The sequence below is a fragment of the Ictidomys tridecemlineatus genome, chromosome 6 (genome assembly GCF_052094955.1).
Source record: "Ictidomys tridecemlineatus isolate mIctTri1 chromosome 6, mIctTri1.hap1, whole genome shotgun sequence".
Taxonomy (NCBI): domain Eukaryota; kingdom Metazoa; phylum Chordata; class Mammalia; order Rodentia; family Sciuridae; genus Ictidomys; species Ictidomys tridecemlineatus.
The window spans coordinates 63,206,696-63,231,394 of record NC_135482.1 but is presented as its reverse complement, the minus strand read 5'-3'; the positions used below and the strand labels follow the sequence as shown (position 1 = coordinate 63,231,394).

General features: G+C 36.9%; 1 protein-coding gene across 10 annotated transcripts in view; it reads left to right on the top strand.

Moving 5' to 3' along the window:
- The window catches only part of Scn8a (sodium voltage-gated channel alpha subunit 8), a 177,238-nt gene that overhangs the window by 97,686 nt on the left and 54,853 nt on the right, over window positions 1-24,699 (top strand). For all 10 annotated transcript variants that reach the window (XM_078014665.1, XM_078014672.1, XM_078014670.1 and 7 more), the window contains 2 exons: window positions 10,949-11,311; window positions 22,411-22,543. In XM_078014665.1, the coding sequence (XP_077870791.1) occupies window positions 10,949-11,311; window positions 22,411-22,543 (496 nt within the window). The remainder of the gene's footprint in view (window positions 1-10,948; window positions 11,312-22,410; window positions 22,544-24,699) is intronic.

Here is a 24,699-nt window from a genome sequence, read left to right as displayed (position 1 = left end):
CCCGACTTTCAAACCAATCCCTGCATCTTCAGTCCCCCCTCCTCCTATGCTCCACATTGCCCTCCCCTAGGAGGAAGTATTACCAGCATTGGGGATGGCTGTTCTCTAGTCCTGCCCTGCCTTCCCTGATGTAACCATCACCTCTGGTGGCCTTGCTTCACAGTAAAATGAATGTCCCACCAGCAAGCATCAAGTTCTAAAAATATTAGGAGGAACTTTTCTTAGCAGTTGAGCTTCAGACATCTTTGTTTAAGAATTGCATATAATTGTAGGTAATAATAATAAAAATAGTGGGAAACTCTTTAGCATACCTTATTTCAGCTTGACAAGTTATAGTAATGAACTATCCTAGATATTCTAGACATATAGTGTTGTGCTGATAAGTTAGCCAATAGTATGTCAAAAGCCTCCAGTTTTACACAACTTGGATTAATGAGGAAACTAAAAGAAAGGAAAGAGGATATATAATTGTTGATCATTCTACTACTATAAATATCATCATGATAAATACCTTTGGGTTTTAAACATCACCACTTAGGGCATTAAGAATTAAAATTTCCCCATCTTAAAGAAATGCTAGAAAGTTTAAAGCTACAGAATAGATTACATTTACTGTACATTGCAATGTCTCCAGTGTCTCTCCCTGCCCCACTCCAGAGATGGTTCATTTAGCTACTTCTTGGTGTCTCTCACTTTCCATTCAGTCTTTGGCCAGTCTTGTTCATTTTAACACAGCAAATCTCCCACCATCCCCTTCTTTCTATTCCTATTAATCTGTTTTTTTGTTGTTGTTGTTGTTTGTTTGTTTGTTTGTTTGTTTTTGTGTGTGTGTGTATGTGTGTGTTGCTGGGGACTGAACCCAGGGCCTGTGCATGCAAGGCAAGCATTCACTGAGCTATATCCCCAGCCCCCTCTATTTAATCTTATCTTAGTTCAGATTTTGGTTTTCCCTTTAGTCTTTCTCCCTCTCCTTATGGTATGGCTATCAGCAGACCACTTCCTAAAATGCAACTGTTGTTATTCAAGAAGCAAGCACTTATGGAGTTTCTACCACATATCAAGGATCCCAGAGACTAAGAGATGGTTTAAACGGCATCTCTACCCTAAGGAGTTTACAGGACAGTGGGACAGCCAGTTACACTAAAGAATTATTTATGTAATAGTTGGACAGTATCATTCCATAATTGAGATATACTGGGGGTAATTTTAATTTGTATACCCTAAGTTTGGATTATTTGTTGGATAACAAAGTAGAATGGTCTTTTAGATACGTGTATAGTCAAATGATGGCTCAGGGAAGAGGTCCTGAGAGAGAAGTGGTGATTGGAACCATGAAACTTGATGAGATCTCACTAACTGAATGTGTCAGGTAGACCAAAAACATGACCATTGGTGTTAATGGAAGTAGGAGATGGAGCTCATGAAAGAAAACAGATGATGACTGCTTAGAGGTGCCAAGAGAGCCAGGAGTTAATGAAACTAAAAGTAGAAGAGTTGGAGAGGGCAGGGCAGTGATCCAGGGGGTTGAAATTTAACAAAGATGCAGAGTGAGATTAGAATGGGAAGAGTCCAATGGATTTGATAATATAAAAATCACTGAGGATTTTTAAAAACATATTTCAGTCAGAATGAGTGCCAGTCTGAATGGGAAGACAATGAGCATAGACTACCTTTTTTTTTTTAAAGAGAGAGAATTTTAACATTTATTTTTTAGTTATTGGTGGACACAACATCTTTGTTTGTATGTGGTGCTGAGGATCAAACCCAGGCCGCACACATGCAGGCGAGCGCACTACTGCTTGAGCCACATCCCCAGCCCGAGCATAGACTTCTTATGTAAACTTCTTTGAAGGATTTAGATGAAAATAGCACTTTTATCATCTGTGAGGGGAAAAAACAGAAGATGGAAAGGTAGGATTAGAAAATGGAGTAGAATAGAGTAGAAATGAAGTACAATCTTGAAAGATAGGCAAATAGATATGTCTTTAACAGAAAAGGTGCATCTCATCCTCTGAAACCTCAGGAAAATAGAGAATGTTGAGGTACATAAGTTTGTGGACAGTGTATAAGAAGTTGAAAAAAATGATCCCTCTAATTTTTCCATAATGAAGATAATTTAAAATGTATTGAAGGAAATGAGAAGTTGAGTTGTGGGCTAAAGAAAATATCAACAGTTCCAAATAGTTATTAAGAAGAGTGGGAGAGGGTATTCCCTTAATCAGATTCATTCTGTTTGCTAATAAAGTTCCAACTCTTTAGCATGGAGTTCAGAGCATTCCTCTCCCTTTATTAGGAACACAGTTTATCTTTTAAGGTTCCAGTCAGTGTGCCCCATCAAGCTTCTAGTATTTAACCCAAAATGAACTACCCAGTACTCCTGATGCGTAATGTTTGTTTTCTACCCTCTATGGTTTACTCTAAAAAGGTCCACTCTAAGATGTCCCATTATTTTTCCATCTCTGAATTCCACATCATAATTATCTTTTACCTCTTTTCTCAAGAAACCTTCCCTGACCTCCTCATTCCCTAAGGGAAATTTTCATTTCATCTTTTCATCATGTTTTATATGTCCCTCTCTGCTTGTTGATTTTTTACTGTATGTGTACTCTGTATACATATTTATTTATGTTCATATCTTCTTTTCAAAGTCCTGCAGTCAAGCTGTCCTTATTTACAGATAGCTAGCATTCAAATATTGTTTGACAAATGACTGTAGGACTTTAAAATTTTGGTTTAACCCCTTCTGAGACTTCTTTATGGCTGGGAGCCAACTGCCTCACCTTCATAGCACATTTCTCCTAGTTTGGCCTCTCTTAGGGAGCTTTGTTGTAATCCTAGCCTTGTCTTAAGAGCCATCACTGAGCTAGTTAATGAATACCTTAGCGCTGGTAGCACTTGACTATTGAATAGTCTCTGATTAATCTATAGGCTTTAGCACAGAGCTGCAGTGATTACTCCCTGGCTCAAAAAATCAAACTGGGATTCTGAGATATCCTGCTTTACATGAAAATGTTCACTTCTTCTAATCCCCCTCTTTGAAAAAAAGAATATATATAGATTCCTAGAGGCCATATCAGACTGACAAGACTTGCTTAGATATCCCACAGGGTAGCAATATTCTTTTTCCAGGGGTTGGGGTTGTGGCTCAATGGCAGAGTGCTTACCTAGCATGTGTGAGGCACTAGGTTCGATTCTCAGCACCACGTATCAATAAATAAAATAAAGGTTCATTGAGAATTAAAAATATTTTTTAAAAAAAGTAATATTCTTTTTCCCCATGATTCCACTGCAGTTTGTCTGATTTTATTTGAAAGAATGAGGAAACTGAGGCCTAGAGATTTAGTTACTTATCCAATGTTGTATAGTTAGTAGGTTTTAGAGCCAAGATTTGAATCCAGGCCCATCTACTCCAGAATTTGTGCTTCTGACTACCTCTTCCCTCACCTATAACCACATATATGATCATCTATCTCTTACAAATGAATTTGGTGTTGGTTTCCCACAGCAGTTCAAATGTATGTCACTTTCCTTTACATCCTCATATTCTGAGATTGTCTACTGCCCATTCATCTCTTACCTATTTCTCTATATTTTTAAGATGCAGAACAGTTTCTAAGTATTAGGATGAGTTTATATTGCCAAATTAATTTATTCTGTTGGCAGTAGTTCTCAAATTTTTTGGTCTGAGGACTCCTTTATATTTCTATACCTATTTTTTTTGGACCACCCTTTTATATCTCTAAAAACTGAGGACCATAGGAGCTTTTTTGAAATGTACCTTTAATTTGTCTTATTAGAAATTATAACTAAGAAATTTTTAAAATATGTACTAATTTATTTAAAAATAGGGATTAAAAAGGCTGAATGTTCTCTCTGATATGCAGGTACTAATACACAATAAAGGGATAGGGTGGGAAGAATAGAAGTTCATTGGATTAGACAAAGGGGAATGAAGGAATGGGAGAGGGAATGAGAATAGGAAAGATAGTAGAGTGAACTGGACATAACTTTCCTATGTTCACATGTGAATACACGACCAGTGTAATTCCATATCATGTACAACCACAGGAATGGGAAGTTACATTCCATGTATATATAATATGTCAAAATACACTCTACTGTCGAATATAACTAAAAAGAACAAACAAAAAATTTAAAATATAGGGATTAAATCCATTAATAGTTAATTTAAATTATATATTTTTTTCTAAAAATGAACTGTTCCAAAACAATAAAAAAAAATGGGAAAAGTGGTTCATTTATATTTCTGCTGTTCTCTTTAATCTGATGTTTAATAGAAAACAGCTAGAATATCATACCTGCTTCTGCACGCATTTAATCTGTTGCTATAGATACATTTTTTGTTAAAGTATTTAAAGGAAATTCAATTTCATAAAAATATGTAGTTGGAAAAGGGAGGGATGTTATAATAGCCTTTTCAGGTCATGAATGTTCCTTCTCAGTTCTGTTCCCAAACTTAACAATGGCAATTTTTTCAATAGTTGCAGTGTAAAATTTGAAACTACATAGTGACTTCATACTCTGCTCTATTAAAATCCTTTGCTTTGTTTAGCACCATAAATCTTTAACCTGTGAATGATCTGTAGCATCATGCATTGATTGATCAACTGGGAAATTTTGGTTCACTGAATCATTCAAATCTTCCAAATACTGATATACAATATTAAAAATCATATTCATTATTATCACTGCTTTTTGCAAAAGAAAAGTCTTTAAGTATTGTGAAGCTTTCAGGCCTACTGTGTTCACTATATGCTTGTGAGAAAATGAAAGCCATAGAGGCAGATATTATCTCAGCATTATCATGAAATGGCTTTGACCTCATTGGCCCCCCTAAAAGGGTCTCAGGGACCACCAGAAGTCCCCAGACCACACTTAGGAATCAGTGCTATTATTACTAGAATTCTAGACCAAATGCCCAACTCTGGGACTCCCAAGAAATTAGGTCTGGCCAAAAAATAAAGAGAAAAAGTAATTGTAAAAACCAGGAAAGGGGAGCTGGCGTTATGGCTCAGCAGTAGAGCGCTCGCCTTGTACATGCAAGGCCCCGGGTTTGATCCTCAGCACCACATAAAAATAAGTAAACAAAATAAAGTTATTGTGTCCAACTATAACTACAAAAAATTAAAAACAGGAAAGGAACGTTAACCAGTGTGGCCACATTGGGTAGCAGAGTGAGATCAGGAGTCTCAGCCCTGTCTTCTGAGTGCTGACATGAGCTTTAGGATTAAATAGAGGAAGAATTGGGATGGGGGAGTAGAAGATATGCATAATTTAATAGTCTTAGTCAAACTGATCTGGTTGTTCATTATTTTAGTTCTGGTTTTGTGAGGCAGCTTTGATCCTTATTGCTTAAGGGGACAATCTCCATTTGCTGCTCAGGGTATTTATCTATCAGACCTGTGATCCTGGAGGGAGGCAATTTAATTCCCATGAGATAATTGCTCCTGCTTAGGGGGGCAGTTTTATCCTGGGGTGATCTACCTGAAAGGTTCTGTTGTTCCTAGAAGCTGTAGGGCAATGACTAGAGACTTCTAGATATCACTCCAGAAGTGTGGAACAAGGCATTATAAAAGCTGGCAGTTGAATGCCCCTACAAATCTTCAAAATATCTTAGTTATTCTTATCCTGGTGTACTCAGTCTTGAAGAGGGACAAGATAGATTAGGTTAATTTAGGGCTAATAAGCCTTGTTATTATGTTTCAAAATGAAAACTCTGTAAATGATAAAGATGCCTTTATGCAGAGCTGAGCAGAAATCTGAAGACAGATGCAAAATGAAGACAGGGATGTCAATTTTTATCCTACTTTTTAGTTATTCCTTGGGCATTTGCAGGTCCAAATGAAGAAGCAATACTTTTAGCAAAAGCAGCTTCTAATTCTCTGTTATATTATATTGGAAAGAAATGTGAATTAAAAATGAAATATGGCATGGAAATAGAACATTGAAAATCACCAATTTGTCAGATTCTAAATATCCAAGTTGTTGTAGACCTGTGGGTGCCCTGAAATCCCGACAGTCGATTTTTCTGTGAGATCTGCTCCCTCAAATCCTGAACACCTCAAAGCCATTCTCCTAAGAAGTACATAGACCTAAGGTGATATTTTTAATTAGCTGTGTTGTGACCATCTGAAAAGGACCAGAAGGATCTAGTTGGTTGGCAGGAAAGATTTTGAAAACAAGAAGTAAGATCTAATCATCTCATAAATCTAACTCGATTCCAGGAATTAATAGAGTGACAAGTCCTCAGACATAATTAGTATTTCATTAAACAAAATTTAATTTTATCTTCAAACAAATGAAACCTCTTTTCCTTGAGTGGGGACTAATGTATTGGGTAGTGTCAGCACCCATATTCGCGGAATATAAAATATGGGTTCAATCCAGGTGACTTACTTGCAGTGTATAATTGAAATACTTGTTAATTAAGCTAAATGTTGTATCTCATATGCAAAATAGCCCACGAGATATAAAGATGATCAGGCAGTATGCTCTTCCATAGTTGAAAATGGAGTGTGCACTGGAAATGGAGAAAATAAAGTCCTGAAGGCAGGGTGACTGTATGGCTGGGTGTGTGAGGGGAAATAGTGAAAGAAAAAATGTAATAAGTAAATTGGAATCAGAGTTGGAAGGGTCTTGATTTCACTTCTTAGGACATGGAGTGATGGTGTTAAGGATGATTGTGGAATTTAACAAAGACATCCCAAAATGTCTGAGTCCTTTTTTTCCCCTAGTAATTTTTCTCTCCAGTGAGGCCCTCGGGGTAATATAAGTTCCTAATCTGTTAACATCCAGACCTATACCCTGAGTGTTCTATGTCACACTGTCTTTTTTTTTTTTTAATTTAATTTTATTTTTTTTAAGACAGGATCTTACTAAATTGCTGAGACTAGCCTTGAATTTACAATCTTTCTGTCTCAGCCTCTCAAGCCACTGGGATTATAGACATGTCACCACTAGAACCTCACATTTGCTTTTGAGCATGCCTTTCATATGTAGATCAACAAATCCAGAGCTCATACCCCAAGACATCTCCTGTCTAACTCAAAAAACAAGCCAGTATTTCTCTTGCCCCAAACCACCCAGGGTCAGGTACTAGATACCAAGTATCACTTCTATAGTCCAAACCCCTCTAAAATTATTGACTGTCCAGTCCTAAAGCTATCTGTTCTGCTTCACTCATTCCTGGAGAATCAAACTACAATAAAGGCTCTGGGCTATGCTTTCCCACTCAATCCTGCCTCCTAGCCATCCCTGACACTTTACACATGGTCCTCCATGGTGTGGCATGGCCACCTTTCTTGGGAGTTGAGAAATAAACTCTTCCTCTGTACCTGTGCATCTTAAGATACCATCTCCAGCTTTAGAGCAGTGAGTGTGTCCCAAACTGTGGTGAAGGACTAATTTCTATTTTTTCCCTATTCTTCATAAACTGATACCATTATAAAATATAATAACAATGAATTTCTGGAAAAGTCATCACATTCTTAAATGTTATGACTATGTTAATTGCTGTAAAAATTTCTAAACGTTTCTCTCAGTTTCTTTGCTTGTCTCTTTGCAAACCAGTAACAAGTCTTATACTAGCATTGATCTGTGAATCACACTTTGAATAGAACTGGTTCAGGGGAATGACTCAATGACTCAATGGGGATGCCCAAACAAGAGAGGAGTAGTAAGGCAGAGGAGGCCCCCATCTCTTTACCAATCCAACAACATAGGAGAAAGCATAAGATTGGCCAGGCACATGCCCTTGTGACAGCGAATCAGGCTTTACTCATAACAAGACCCAGCCACCATTCTGGAATCTACTAGTGTACCTCCTCCTCTCTGAAGCCAAGATGCTACAGAACAAAATAAATCAGGGTGATGAGAGATGTTCTTACCTGCAGCCTCTTTCCTAGAGGCCTTTGTATAGCCTATGGCATGTGTTTAACAGTAAATGACCTAACAATAATGATTTAGAGCCTAGGCAGGAAAATACTACATAATAAATGAAAAAATAAATAAATAAATAAACACAGGTGAGAGAATGGAGCCATGATAAAAGTAGAATTCTCCAAAGAAAATGTACTGATCTGGGGATGGGGACTTAGTACGTTATAGGAAGAGGTAGAAACTGAAAGCCTTTTGAGTGTAGAACTAGAAATTGAGTTCTGTACAACACAAAGACAAGGACAGAAATGCTAAAAAGGGTCCCACAGCCTTTCCAATGTTACTATCAAGAGTATTATCAAAAAAGGTTTCTTTAAGCACTTACAATATATGCACTATATTGGCACAGTGCATGCCCTTAACTTCTACAATGCAGTCTTTTTTTTTTTTTTCTCCCCACTGGTAATTGAACCCTGGGGTACTTTTCTACTGAGTTACATCCCCAGCCCTTTTTATTTATTTATATATTTTTTTGTTTTGAGACAGGGTCTTTAAATTACCAAGGGTCTCAATAAGTTGCTGAGACTGGAGTTGGACTTTTGAAACTCTCCTGCCTTAGCCTCCTGAGTCATTGGGATTACAGGTGTGCCACCACACACCCAGCGAGGGCAGTTAAGGCCTAAAAACTCTTAAAATCCTACATAGTTTTAAGCTGTTGTGAAACTCCTTCAAAGTCCTAATTGGACAAAACTAAGTATCTCAGGGTAGCAAGGAGAATTGTCTAATAGCAGTCATTTTTCAAGTTTCTTTCTCTTTGGGCAGTGGTCTTCAAAATGGGCTTATATCCTCTTGGGGCACTTGAAGACTTTCCAAGCACAATTTTAAGGAACCCAATTTCCAGACCTTTAGCACACAACTACCTGAGATCAACTCTGTGGTTCAAAATCACACTGGTTCTCTTTTCCCACTTCCCTTTTCAGAAGTACTCTCCTCCTTATTCATCCCAAATTTTATGTGGTTCATTTCTCTGAGGTATAGAAGTCTTTGGGATGCCAAGTAAAAGGACAATTAAAAATATTACTGTCTATGAATTTTTCTTTAGGGACCTTAAATTCACCATAAGGCTGTCTGAATTTATCTGTATCTTATATTTTTGTTAAAAATAAAGCAGTTATGGGCTAGGATTGTGGCTCAGCGATAGAGCACTCCCCTAGCATGTGCAGGGCCCTGGGTTTGATCCTCAACCTCATAAAAATAAAAATAAAGGTACTGTGTCCAACTACAACTAAAAAAATAAATATTTAAAAAAATAAATAAAGCAGTTATAATCAAGGGTGTCAGGCTGTTGTAAATTCAGGATAGGATGACTATCACTGGGATTCATTTATTTAAAATGTAAAAATGAGATCATGCTTTTTCAAAATGAAAATAAGTCTAATCTAGCCTATTACTTTGACATTGAGGGCTAGCTTTATCAATTAAATCATGTGGTAAACACTCTCATAAATGAAATGAGCTAAATCTTTCACTCTAAAGTTTTGATAAAATTTATATTTAAAGCATGTGATAAGATAGAATCATTTTATTGCAAAATGTGGCAAATGACATAAAGAAATTAACAGTGTTTTAATTATTCGAAACTTTCAAGTGGGTTAAAAAGGTGTCTTTAAGGAAAAGAGTAACTCATGTAATTATTAGTAAATAATAAATCCTTTTTGGAATACTTCTAACAATTAGGTAAAAAAATCCTTTGGCAAGTTTGGTTTTCAGTTTTTTGCTTTCAACAAAATTAAAAGAAGACATGATTTGTTAAGTGATAGATCATTATGATGAAATTTGCTGATAGTTTGCTACATTAATTTTTGCATATAACTTTGAAAGAGTTTAAGAATTAAGTGATATTACTATAACAAAATTCTTCCTTTCCAAGATAATATTTGTATGAATAAGATTTCTCAGGATTTAAAATCTATTACTAGAAAAGAGGGGGAATTGATGGTGAGCCATGAGTCATTCTAATAGTAAGTATTAAAACAAAAATAGTGAAGCCCCAGTTTTATGAAAATCCACAAAGCCAGACTCAGCAATTTAGTGAGGCCGTAAACAACTTAGTGAAACCCTGTCTCAAAATAATAATAAATAAGTAAAAAGGGCTGGGGATGTAGCTCAGTGGTAAAGCACCCCTTTAATCAATCTCCAATTCCAAAAAATAAGAATAAACAATAAAAATTTTAAAAATGAATAAATTCATCTATCTCATTAAGAGATACATTTTAATGAAATTTTCTGTTTAAGCTAATTTATTATAAAATATGTAATATATTTGTGTAGCTTGATCAATTATATTCATGAGAATTATAATAACAATGCAGGAAATGTTATTTTTAAAGATTTTAAGGGTCACAAGAATTTTAAGTGATGGTTTTACTTGAAAAATGCAAATGTGGAAAATTATGTAATTTACAATTGTTTAACCTGGGAATTATATAATTTATAACTATTTAAATTTCTGATTAAAAAATGTTATATTGACTTTAAAATGAGGCAAGCGAGGGCATGCATAATATTCAACTAAACTAAAAGACCCTGAAGACCACTGTAGAGTAGTACTCACGGAGGGAACAGTAAGTGGTATGGGCACTTTTCAAGTTCTGTGTGGCATTAGAGTTTAACTTGAGTAAGCGGAAGGGCACACTCACCCTCGTGAACCTTAGTGAACTAAGAAGTACACACAGTGATGTGCTTCCCAATGGATCAGCCACCTAAAATGTGAGATAACAAGCCTCATAGCCATACATTAGTGAACAGCGAGTAGAGTTTCTAGATGGTTAGCTGGTCAGACAGAGTGTCTCAGAGGGTATGGAAGAGGGGAAGTAACAGTGGGTGATGGAGTTGTGGAAATACAACATCCAACATTACTCTAGGGAACATTGCATTCTGATAAGAGAGCTGCCAGGGTGGGGCTTGGGCGGGCAGCACCACTGTCTTGGCTTATCCTGTAAGGGGTCCCAGCCCAACTCATGCTTCTCTTTCTTTTTTCTTCCCCCTTCAGTCACTGCTCAGCATCCCAGGCTCACCCTTCCTCTCCCGCTACAACAGCAAAAGTAGCATCTTCAGCTTCCGGGGCCCTGGGCGGTTCCGAGACCCAGGTTCCGAGAATGAGTTTGCAGATGACGAGCACAGCACGGTGGAGGAGAGCGAAGGCCGCAGGGACTCGCTGTTCATCCCCATCCGGGCCCGGGAACGTCGCAGCAGCTACAGCGGCTACAGCGGCTACAGCCAGGGCAGCCGCTCCTCGCGCATCTTCCCCAGTCTGCGGCGCAGCGTGAAGCGCAACAGCACGGTGGACTGCAATGGCGTGGTGTCGCTCATCGGCGGGCCGGGCTCCCACATCGGCGGGCGGCTACTGCCAGAGGTGAAAATAGATAAGGCAGCTACCGATGACAGTGTAAGGAAGTACCCACAGTAGATGAGGCTAGGCATGGCAGTCTCTCGCTCCCTTCCCCTCTTCCCGCCCTGCCCTTGGCACGGGTCTCTCAATCCCACCCTTATTAATACCCGCTGTTTTTTGTTCTCTCCCTCCTAGTTCTCTCTCTTCAGTCCTGCCTCTGTTACCCTGTTTTCTCCTTTCCTTTATTTTTTTCTCCATCTGCCCTCCAACTTTCTTCTTTGTTTCTGACTCCCTTTACCATCCTTTTATCTTATTTGTTTCTCTCCATTTTTGCAAGTCTGTCTGCCCATCTGTTCCCCTCCCCCTACCTGCATTAACTGACTGCCCAATGGAATGAGAATGCCAGAGTGCCACCACCAATGACCAAGTCTGACAAGTCTGAGCCGGTTTGGAACCACCATTGCTTCTCCCGCACTCCAACTTCCTCTGTCCTCCTAGGGAAACAGCTTGAAATTTAAAAATCTTATTCTTTCTGTTTAAGAAAAAAAAAGTAATATAGTTTTGAATAATGTTTTATCTCCTGAGATGTGATTTTTTCCAAAGAGGCATGTTCATGTGGGATGCTGGGGCCAGAGGTGTATACAAGGAGAAAAGCCAGGCAAGGAGAGGTTAAGACCAGTAGGACCTAGACTCTTAGAAGAAATTGAAATGGAAATAAGTCAAAGGAGGAAAAAGTGGGGGGTTGGGGCGAGAACACACAGTGTATGGGGGGAGGAAGGAGAAGGGAATCAAAAGATAAATTTTAAATGTAATCAAATGTCAGGCTCTGGAGAAGTTGCATGTAATAGCTACACAAAGTCACTTGCCTGTGGGGTTCCAATAGTGACCCCCTCTTTGGAAAATCCATCTATTAACCTTACTTTAAATTCTAAGCTGTTTATACCTTTTATTTTTTTTTTTTAGTTGAAATTATGACCTTGGTGATCCTTATCCTTTCTACCTCTAATTCCTTAACTTTCCTTGATGCTTTCTTAGCTGGTATAAGCTCTTGATATAAGCTTCTATATTGTTCTAACTTCAGTGTCCTCTAACACAGCATGAAGATAGCTAGCCCTTTAATCAGCATGATGCATGTATGGAGGAAAACTGGATAATCATAGATGAAATCTTTCAGAGTGATTTGTCTTTTTAGCATATTAGAGCAGTTATTGACTGTACATAAAAATTCAAAAGGCAGTTTGGATGTGTTTGAGATTCACTCATCTCCCCCTGCCCTGTTATCTTAAAAGCAGAATATTTCCCCCTTATATTTATACTTTTTAAAAAGCTACAAATTACTTTTACATGCATTATAATTTCTTCTAAGCAAAAATTCTGTAAGACTAAGCTGGGCACGGTGATGCATGCCTATAATCCCAGCAGCTCCAGAGGTTGAGGCAAGAGGTTCGTGAGTTCAAAGTCAGCCTCAGCAAAAGCAAGGCACTAAGCAACTCAGTGAGACCCTGTCTCTAAATAAAATACAAAATGGACTGAGGATTGTAGCTCAGTGACCAAGTGCCCCTGAGTTCAATCCCTGGTGCAAAAAAAAAAAAAAAAAAAAAAAATCTATAAGACTGAAAGAGATTAAGATTCCTTTTTTGTTGTTGTTAGTTTTCCGCAGACACAACATCTTTGTTTGTATGTAGTACTGAGGATCGAACCTGGGCCGCACGCATGCCAGGCAAGCGCGCTACCGCTTGAGCCACATCCCCAGCCCTAGATTACTATTTTTAAAGTGAGAAACAGGTTCAGAGAATTTGTGTTCCTTTAGGTTATACAACTCATCAGTGATAGATCCAAAATCTTAGACCCTTTAGAAACCCCAATCTGCTGTTTCCCAATTAATTTTAATGTCTTCTCTGTATAGTCACTGGCTGTCACTCTTCTGGAGATTTGTTTATTTAAGATCAACTACAATGGGAATAGCAGTAGTAGTAGTGACTGCAGAGTTCTCCCTAAAACCAGAGTGTTGGCAAAAATAACTGTTATAGATGATTATATTTACATTTAATTTTTATTTGATTTTCACTAATTCTGTATCTAGTTGAATATTTTGGGCTCCACAATTATAAAGATAATTCTATTCTCTGAAAAAAGCAAGAGCTGACATCATTGGAGAGTGAGGAGGGGTAGTTCGGCATGACAGTACAGTGGAGATAGTTCAAATATTTAGAGCTAAATTTGACTTTAATGTCCTAGCAGTTTTAATCTAACATTTTAGCCCAAATAATACAACTTATACAACTAGATACAGAGTTAGTGAAAATTAAATAAAAATAAATGTAAATATAATCATCTATAACACATAATCATCTATAACATTTGTTTTTGCCAACTCTCTGGTTTTAGGGGGAACTCTGCAGTCACTACTACTGCTAATTCCATTGTTGTTGATCTTAAATAAACAAATCTCCAAATAAATCTGTTCTTTTTTTTTTTTTTGATGAAGAGATGAGAGAAGGTATCTAGAAAGGATCTTCAAAGTCAGGTGATCAGGTTTGGGGTTTTTGTTTTTGTTTTGTGACTTCTGTCACACTGGTGGCTATGGAATATAAGACTTTCTGTACCACCCTACACTGTGGCCTTCAGAACTATGCCTTTTCGTTTGTGGGACGCGTACATACTCTGCACCCCATATGCACTTAGGAGATTTTCTGCAGTGGTCCCAAGTGACGATGGTGACAGAACTGGTCCAGGACCAGGAAGCGAGACCTCAAAGTGGCAGAAAGGTGTAGTAGGCAAGAACATATCATTCTCAAGAGTTTCATAACTAAGAAAAACTCTTTTATTAGAAGTCATAAAGAAGCTGTTATGGCTAGTCATAAATGTAGGGAAATGTCTTTTATGCTAATGGCCCAAAAAGAACAAAACAAGCAAAAGAGGATACCTAGTCTATGTAGTATGAGATCAAATCCATATAAAGACAAAATACATAGAAAAAAATGACTAAAAATTAGCAGTAGTTGCCCTTGAAAGGAAAAATTACTAGTAACCTTTTTCTTTCTTATGCTTTTTTTTCCAGTTTTCTACAGTGGGCTTAATAACTATAGCTATCCCATGCTGAGTTCTTACTACAGTGTGCTAAGCACTTTGTATATATGATTTTATTTAACTCATATAACCACCTTACTCAGTAATAAATGTCCTCCTCAGAGATTTAGTAACTTTAGTTTTTATTTGAACCAAGGTTTTTCTAATGGCAAAAAGATCTTTCTGACAGCTTAAATATTAGCTCCTTTGAAAAGTAGGGTAAATAGTCATTTTCTTAGAAGGATATACTATATTAACACTTTTATGTTAATATTGTAAATTTTAATTATAGATCAGTGGTGAAGTACCTCTGGATTCAGTCCCCACTACCAAAAACAAACAAAAAAGCTTTCAGGTCTTTATTAATTATGTGACTATGATTGAATAGTGATGATTTTTTCAGAATTTGGGAATGTTTACTTTTGCTTTCTGCTAAAGCAGCAAATAAGGGAACTTTCTCCTGTTTCTCAATCTTTGGTTTGAGAAAATAGGACTCATAAAGAGAGCAGGTTCTGTCAGCAATCCAGAAACCACACATAACTCAGATATCTTATTGAGGCAGATGTGCTAGTACAATGCTCACAGCCCCACCTTCTGTGAGACAGGTACTGCTATTGTCTGCACTTTTGAGAAGGTATCCTAGGCTTAGAGGGAAAAAGTAACTTATCCAAGATTGCACAGTGAGCAATAAAGTTAGAATTTGAATCCAGGCATTCTAACCAGAGATTTAACCATTAACTATTACACAGTACTAACTCTAAAGCCCAGTTTCTTCTTTTGTTCCATTTGTTCATATGTTCCTTGGAAAATGATATCTCTAAATCCATTTTCTTTTCTGTTAAAAAAAAAAGTGGGGGAGGGATCAAAGGACATTTGCTGTAGAACTGTTGTGAAGTCTAAATAGAATATACAAATATGTGAAGTGTATTTTGTAGCCCATTCTTGTAGCCTTTCGTTTCTTTATACTTTTATTATACTTTTGGACTTTTTTGTCCTGAGAATTTGAGGGTGAAATTTCTATAGAATTGCTTGACTTGGAGAGAGTAGAGCTTCTTCTAGTATTCTAAAGATCCTTTGAGAAAGAAATTGTTGTATAATTATTGAAAAGCAGAATGCTATAAAGATTTTAGAAAGGCTTGAAAGGGATTAATGGCTAGATTCTAAGGACATGTCTAAAATCCTGTCGATTTTAGTTCCAAGAAAAATGATTGATAAATTTCTAGTTATGTATTTCCATGTGATAGCAATTTAGAATTAATAAGTTGAGCTTCCTTGGGCAGATCTATGGAAAAGTGGGTAGAATCTGCTGTCTGGACTGCTGTAGTTTAGGAAGCTGGAAGCCAGTAGCCAAATGCTCTGATAAACTTTGAATTTAGATTAAGAGAAACTGACTAATTTGTTTGTTTGTTTATTGGTGCTGGGAATTGAACACAGAGGGACTCTACCACTGAGCTACATTTTACATTTTTTATTTTGAGACAAAGTCTTGCCAAGTTGTCCAAGTTGGCTTCAAACTTGCAATCCTCCTGCCTTGGCCTCCTAAGTCGATGGAAGTGCAGATGGGCACCACTGCACCTGGTTTTAGCTTTTAAAGAACTTAATTAAGGTTCTTAGTTACTTCCACTGTTACTGATAGTTTTACTCCAAGGCTTCTTATAGGATGAATTAAGAAAAGACAGCTCCTGGCTTTAACTGGTTTTTAAATCTTCTCCATCCTCTCCAATAGCTCTCTCCCAGATGATAAGAATGGGTAGCTGAGCTCATAGCAGAGGTACATCTCCCAAAATCCCCAGCAGAGGTCTACTGCACAACTGCTTTACTTGGGAGAGTCTACTCCAGGTTTCTTCCCTTCTGTTGACTCAGTGGTCTGCTGGAATATGCAAAGTCAGCATTGCCAATAAGAATGTAAAATTGTACAGCCACTTTGGAAAATAGTCTGACAGTTCCTCAAAAAATTAAACATAGGGGCTGGGGTTGTAGCTTAGTGGTAGAGCACTTACCTCGCATGTGTGAGGCATTGGATTCAATCCTCAGACCACATACAAATGAATAAAGATGTTGTGTCCATCTACAACTAAAATGTGTATGTGTGTGTGTGTGTGTGTGTGTATAATATATATATATATATTAAACATATGACACAACAGTTCTACTACTAGATATATTCCCAATAGAATTGAAAATATGTTCTCACAAAAAAATTGTACATGAATACTCAAAATCATTATTCACAATAGTCAAAAAAAGTGCTCGTCAGCTGATAATCATCTGAACAAAATGTGTTACATCCTTATTGTGGAACATTATTCAGCCATAAAAAGAAAGAAGTATTTAAGCATCAAGGATGAATAAATACTATTTTATTTACTAGAATAAATGCTATTCTAGATTATTTTTAAAAGATTATTTTCCTACTGTAAAGCATTTGTACATTCCTTATAAATTTTAAAATCATTTTATTAGTTTCTTCTGAAAAACTTAAAGTCTTGATAGATAAATTGGGGAGAACAGGCATATTAATTCTAATATCTTATAATCTATGAATGTGGTATTTTTCTTCATTTTTCTAGGTCTACTTAAATTTCTCTTAAGAAAAAGTTTGGCTTCCAGTAGGTCAGATTGCTCTCTCTAGTGACAACCCAGGAAGCTGAACAATAACAACCAGCCCCAAATGACCAGGACTGGAGTAATAACTGATAGGTCTCCTAATTTTTGTTCTCGTTTGCAACTTAGGACCAGAGAAAGCCAGCTCTGCTCTCCTAATCAATCACCCAGGATATCTGCTTCTAGTTAGTCCACCTCCAGTTTCCCCATGCCAACAGCTTTCTCTGAAAACTAAGGAATATCTGAAACCTTCCCTTTTTCCCCTACAAAGATTTCCCACTCTCCCTGCCTTTGAATCTCTGCCAGAATGCAAGCAATAGTGACTGATACCCTTGCTGTAGAAAGCTCTAAATAAATAGCTTCATTTTTTCTTAATTGGTTGATCTTTGTTTATCTCAATATATATATAAAATTTCATAAATATTCACATACTCTGCCAACCGTATTCTTTATTAAAGGTCACTGTGTGATCAGATTGCTACAGTACACTGAGTAATCCTCACCCAGAGTTACTGAAGTTGAATCGGTGCCTTGCTTGAAAATCAATTGAGGGCTTGGGATGTGGCTCAAGCGGTAGAGTGCTCACCTGAAAATCAATTGGTGTATACATGTTCCCTTAATCTATGTGTCTATTCTTATGCCCATACATGTTTATCTTGTAATGAGTCTAAAATTGAGGCAGTTTTTAAAGATATTTAAAGGATAAAAATTTTTAAGAAATAATTTTGCGGGCTGGGGATGTGGCTCAAGTGGTGGTGCGCTCGACTGGCATGTGTGGGGCACTGGGTTCTATCCTCAGAACCACATAAAAATAAATAAGTGAAATAAAGGTATTGTGTCCAACTACAACTAAAAAAATAATAAATATTTTAAAAAAGAAATAATTTTGCTCTTCTAGATCATTTTTAAAGATTATTTTTCTATTGTAGAGCCTTGGAGTGTTGCTTATACATTTTAGAATTTTAATTTCTAGCAAAAAACTTAGAATTTTGTAGATCAATTTGGGGAGAGTGGGCATCTTAATTCTAATGTCCTAAAAATCTATGAATGGTGGTGTATTTCTTCATTTATTTAGGTGTCCTCAAGGTTCTCGCAACAAAATCAGAGTTTCATAATGGGGGGTTTTGCACATCTTTCATTGGATTTATTCCTTGTTTCACAAAAGGTATAATTTAAAAACTTGATTTTTCAAGTGTTTGTTGCCACAATATAGAAATACAGTTGATTTTTATATATTGATCTTGCATCATGTGACCTTGGTAAATTATAACATTTGGTCTTATTAAATTCAGAGGTTTTTTATTTTAGGAAAATTCTACATAGTTTTCTATATACACAGTAATATTTTCTGTGCATAACAACTTAAATAATTGTTTTTATTTGTTTTTGCTTTATTGCATTCATTGTGATGTTAGATACAAAATTGAATACAATTGATGAAAGCAGACATCTTCTTTATTTCCAATATTAAGGGGAAGGGATTTAATGTTTTACCATGAGCATTGGCTATTGGTTGGCTATAGGTTTTCATAGATATCTTTTATCAGATTGAAACTACTATGTGCTATTTGTGGCTTGCTGAGAAATTTTATGCAGAGGTATTTAATTTTGTTCAGTGCTGTTCATTTGCATTTATGAGGTGATCAAATTCATTTTCTTCTTTATTCTGTCATTGTGATGCATGACATTGACCTTTTTTCTGGCTCTAAACTAACCTTGCTTTCCTGGGATAAACTGTTTGTGATTATCATGTATTATCCTTTGTGTATATTGCTGGATTTTGTTTACTCATATTTTGCTGAGGATTTTAAACCTCTGTTTATGAGAACAGTTTCTTGTGCTGTTTTTGTCAGGTTTGATATCAGGATTATGTTCACTTTATTAAGCAAGTGAATATCCTTATCCTCTGTTTTCTGAATGAATTTGTGTAAGATTAGTATTATTTCTTACAAATGTTTCATAGAAATCACTTGTAGAACCCTCTAGGGCTGGAGTTTTCTTTGTAGTAAGGTTTTTAAATTATTAATGGGCTATGAAGATTTTCTATTTCTTCTTGTATCAGTTTTGATAGTTATATTTTGACTAGTTTGACCATTTCACTTAAGATGAAGTGGCACAAAGGTAGGATTTATAGTGATATCCTTTCTTCCTTTCTGAAAATGATAATGTGTGTTTCTTTCTGTTTTTATTGGCCAGTCTTGCTATAGGAATTATGATTTTATTAATCTTTTCAAAAAAACAATATTTTACTTTTTATTATCTATTATTTATCAATTTATTATTTCATTTTCTGTTTTCATTATTTCCTTTTATCTATTTACTAAGATTTAATTTATTTTTTTCTGCTTTCTTAAAATAGAAGTTTAGAGCATTGATTCTTATGCCTTTTTTATTTTCAAATGTGAGTATTTAAAGTGATAAAATTTCCTCTAGCCTTTACTTTAGCTGCATCCCATAAATTTTAATGTTTTCATTATCATTGATTTTTAAATATTTTCTAATTTCCCTTGTGATTTCTTCTTTGCAACATGGATTTTTAAGAAATCTGTTGTGGGACTTTTTCTAAATATCTTATTGTTCCCAGAAGACTTTGATGAACCAGTTATTTGAATCTATTCCAAATGCTCTTGTTTTATAGAAAGAGAACATATGAATTTTTTACCCATAAAATTACCCAAGCATGAGTTTTGAACATTTTTTTTCTTGGTGTCTTTTACTTATTTCTTTTTTGAAAATTAAAATGTATTCTATAAGGGAGTTACAAAGCAAATTTTAATGTTGCAGACATTATCTCCATGTATCCCTGCTATAGTTTATTTTCATTTAACATCAAAAGATATACATAATAGTTGTTCCATCCTTAAGCTTAAGGATTATTTTAGCTTTCCAGTAAGGACTATTAAATGATAACCTAATGTTTAAATAGGTCTTTCAGACTCTGTTTTCATGAATTTTGTTTTTTAAGGTTGATGATAATAAATCCTAAGAATTTATATCTTGTTATAGCCAGCTAGCCAGCCCAGAAAACAGTAAGATATGCTTAGTACAAAAACCATATAAAAGCAACTTTTATATTCCTTGATGAGTCAACTGTTTTGGCAGATCTTATAGCACTGTGGAGGTCAGCATTGTGAAAATTATCTACCATGTAACAGATTTACAAAAGGGTAGTTCAGTAAAAATCTAGAATCAGTACAATGCCAGAAAAAAAAATAATGTCTATTGTTTAGAGCCTTTCTGTGTTCATTTTTAGATGACTATTATTTTTTAAATGTAGTAATTAAATTCGATTTATTAAATGTCTTGAATATCAGGCTGAAATTTCTTTCAAAAGTGGCTTCTCTAGGAAATGTATCTTCTGGGGCAGGATGTATAGCTCAGTGGTAGAGTACTAGCTTACTGAATGTGCAAGGCGAGGCCCTGGGTTCCATCCCCAACATCACAAAAAAATAAAGGAAAAAAAGTTGTTTATCTTATGATTTGAGACAATGATTAACAAAGTCCTTTTTTTTTTTTTTTTTTTTTGGTACCATGATTGAGCTCAGGGGCACTCGACCACTGAGCCACATCCCCAGCCATGTTTTGTATTTAGAGACAGGGTCTCACTGAGTTGCTTAGCCCCTCACTTTTACTGAGGCTGATTTTGAACTTTCGATCCTCCTGCCTCAGCCTCCTGAGCCACTGGGATTACAGACGGGCACCACCGCACCGGGCCAACAAAGTCATTCTTACATATACAGATGTTTGTATAAGAAGAAGCTGGGAATTCCCAAGGAAATCAGTTATTTTTTCTTTCCATTTCTCCTATAGCTCTGCCAAACAGACAAGGCCCTGAGGGAACCAGATGTCTGGATCAGTAAAACAGTGTAACGAAGCACTTCAATAAGATAAATCTTGTCATCTACTAGGAACTTTTTTTTTTTTGTTGCAGTCCTTAAAATCTAAATATGTATAAGGGACAGAAGGACTTTTTAATGTAGCTCACCAGAATTATTTTATTTTCAAAACAGCTAGGATAATTCTGGGGTTGATCAGGCATATACTTCTGAGGCCTCAACAAACATGTCTCTCCCCTGGTGGCTATCTCTGTCCTCTTATTGACCTCTTACCTTCACAGTGGAAGGAGCAGACAATTTCATATAGGTGACATGGTACAGCTGTCACTAGACAGCTAAGTGTTAAGCTAATCTGGTGTAAAATATTCACAAAAGCATAAGTAAGGGACAATAAGAAACCCTTTCTGGCTGGGCACAGTGGTACACACCTATAATCCCAGTGGCTCTGAAGGCTGAGGCAGGAGGATTGCAAGTTCAAGGCCAGCCTCAGCAACTTGGCGAGGCTCTGAACAACTTAGCAATACCCTGTCTCAAAATGAAAAATAAAAAGGGATGGGGATATAGCTCAGTGTTAAGTGCCCCTGGGTTCAATCCCCTGGTATCCAAAAGAAAGAAAAACTTTCCTATAATCCATCATACCATTATTGCCCAAGGTAAAACATCTAACAAATATTTTTATAACAATTTGATGATTTTTATTTCCCTTTTATTTGGTTTGGAATTTGAACATTGCAGGTTAACTCATAAAATAAAATTGTAATGTGGCAAAGTAAACATTATAATAAGGCCAAGCATAGTGGATGTGCCTGTAAGTAATCTCATCTACTTAGGAGGCTGAGACAGGAGGACCACAAATTTGAGGTCAGCCTGAGCAACTTAGCAAGTCCCTGTCTCAAAATTGGAAAAAAGAGGAAAAAAATACACACATACACATACACACATGCACACACACACACAACGCACATATATACATATATATATATATATATATATATATATATATATGTTTTTTTCTTACAGTGGCTCAGAGGAGATTTGAAGTATAACTTCAATTTGCTAATGTTTAGTTAGGCTAATGCTTATTTGGTCTCTGAAAGGGGTGATTTGTTAAGAGTAATGGTGCTCCTACCCAGGGAAGAAACAATATTCATAATTTTCAGTGTGATCAGGAACTTATCCTCAGTGAAATTTCAGGTAAAAGTGAATTTGACTTATTTTATCATGTGAACCAGTTCTAGCCAAATGCCATGGATGTAAGATTAGACAAGAAAACTCAGGGTCCACTCCTAGTGGCAGTTAGTTCCCTGGGGGTTTTGGTCTTTCTACTCTGTGGTTGGAATTAACCAAGTGAGGCATTTGGGTCCCAGCCAGATTCTTGGGTTCATTGTAGATTTGCATAACTTAAGTGACTTGGTCTTATCTAGACAACTAAGGATGAACTGTAGCCAACTTATTTCATTCTTGAAGTGACTAGATTGCTGAATTGGTGTTAGAAAATAAATTTAAGAAGTAATGAAGATTATATGTTCTTGTTCATACTCTGGACCATCCATCCAATAAGGCCCAGCCTTACATTTATCAGTTCTTTCTTACCCTATTGCTATCTTTTTATAGGCAACAACTGAGGTGGAAATTAAGAAGAAAGGCCCTGGATCTCTTTTAGTGTCCATGGACCAACTGGCCTCCTATGGACGGAAGGACAGAATCAACAGTATAATGAGTGTTGTTACAAATACACTAGTAGAAGGTATGTGCCCTGTGATGCTGCTGAGATATAAGTATGTAGTGTGCATGATAAATATAATCCCTGTCCCTTGATCTGAGTTTTTCAAAAACTATCTCCAAGTTTTAGGAATAGATCTTACTGGTTGTAGAAAACAGTATCACAAATTCTCTTCACAAATTGATGTGAAGAGAATCAAACAAGTACTTCAAATCTGTCAACATTGTATATAGACAGGTAAAAAGGCTGAAGGAGCAACAGAGAATGAACCAGAAAATCCCAGGAAGCCTCAGTAATCAGCATCATGAGGAGCCTGTGGGGTGTTGTGAGACATCAGGGAATGTGGGTCAAGCATTGAAAAGATACATGATGGAATCCCCTTCATGGCCTCTACCCCAAACTACACCTTTTTCTCTTCCTTTTAATTACTTAGATCCCTTTTGGGTTTTCTTGAGGGAAGAATGTACTCTGCATTTTGATTGCACCTAATTTTGCCTCTCTTCAAACACCCCCACATATCCATAAATACATTTGACGTGTGACTAGGTAAGTTGAACCCCTTCTACTTTAGGCACTCTGTGCCACAGGGAAAGAGCAGCCACTATTGAATCATAGCACATCTGCAGCGATGTTGTTGTCAGTGCCAAACTCTCTATTTGAGGTGGTTATCTCCAGACACATGACAGATTGAGGATTAGCTGAGGATTTTCCCTTAGACCATGGGGCCCCTTGCCAAGGTCTCGGCTTGGCACCAGAATCACGAGCCACCACACAGCTTTGTAGGTTCAAACAGCAATTCTTTATTCCTGCTCTCACACTGCCTCCACACCGGTCCAGGGGCAATCACGTTCTGCCGTCTGCCCGCACAATTCACCTACCCACAAGGCTATCTCCAAATCCCATTTTAATCTCAGGAGAACTCAACGGGAACAAGCAGCAGGAACATCCTAATCCCAGCAATAATCTTCAACCTCCAACTTCCCTAAAACCCATTGTCTTAAACTGGCAACACCTTAAACTCAAGGAGCCGGTTACTTCCTCAAACCTGATCAGCTCTAAACCCGGATCCGCCTTGGTCCTTGAGCAAGGTCACCTTATTAAAGCATGCATGCAATGTCCCATCGAATGTCCTCTAAGCAGCATGGGGTACGCTTGGCAAGGAAATTTCGATGCATCTTTCCTACTTGGTAATGGCCCCCAGCAGCCCCTGGCAAGTATCAGCCCTTTCTCCAGGCCTGGTGTACATTCCAGGCTCCTGTTAGAGGTAAAGTCGGTGACTGGGTTTTTCTTTGCAATATTCCTATTGATTCTGCCTATATCTTCATTTGACTCATTATATGTTCAGACTATTCTGGAGTGGTCCCAGCTACTTGGAAGCAGGAGGATCGCTCAGTCCCAAGTTTGAGACTAGCCTGGGCAAAATAGCAAGATGGGTGAAAAAGAAAAGGATCTATTACTATTTAACCATTCTGATAAATCCTCCATATTTTTTTTAAAGAGAGAGAGATTTTTTTAATATTTATTTTTTTAGTTTTTGGCAGACACAACATCTTTATTTGTATGTGGTGCTGAGGATTGAACCAAGGCCGCATGCATGCCAGGCGAGCGCACTACTGCTTGAGCCACATCCCCAGCCCAATCCTCCATATTTAATGGTTGCTACATTAACAGCCAGCAATGAATGAATAATTATTCTTGCTTCCCAGATTTTCAGTTAGGAAACTGATGTTATTTTAATACAAAGATTAAAATAATTATTCTTATATATTTTTTTAGTTGTTGATGGACCTTTATTTTATTTATTTATATGTGGTGCTGCTGAGGATCAAACCCAGTACCTCACACATGCTAGGCAGGTGCACTACCACTGAGCCACAGCCTCAGCCCTAAAATAATTATTTTTTTGAAACCAAAAAAGTAGGTTCCTACCTACCTAGAAACTACAGTGAAGAATTCTAGAATCCTGTAATCAGTTAGAAAACTCTGCCTATCTCAGCCCATCCTATTGCAGACATACTCCCTAGGATCAAGTAAACTCAGCAGGATTCATAACTAGCAGAGCCATAAATTTCAGAGGGGGATATTTCAGAAGGCTGGGAGTGGGATATAAACAAAGAATAGTGTAGTCTGACTTCTCAAAGCAGCAAAGCTGTGGAAGGTAGCTAGGGAAGTAAGAATGA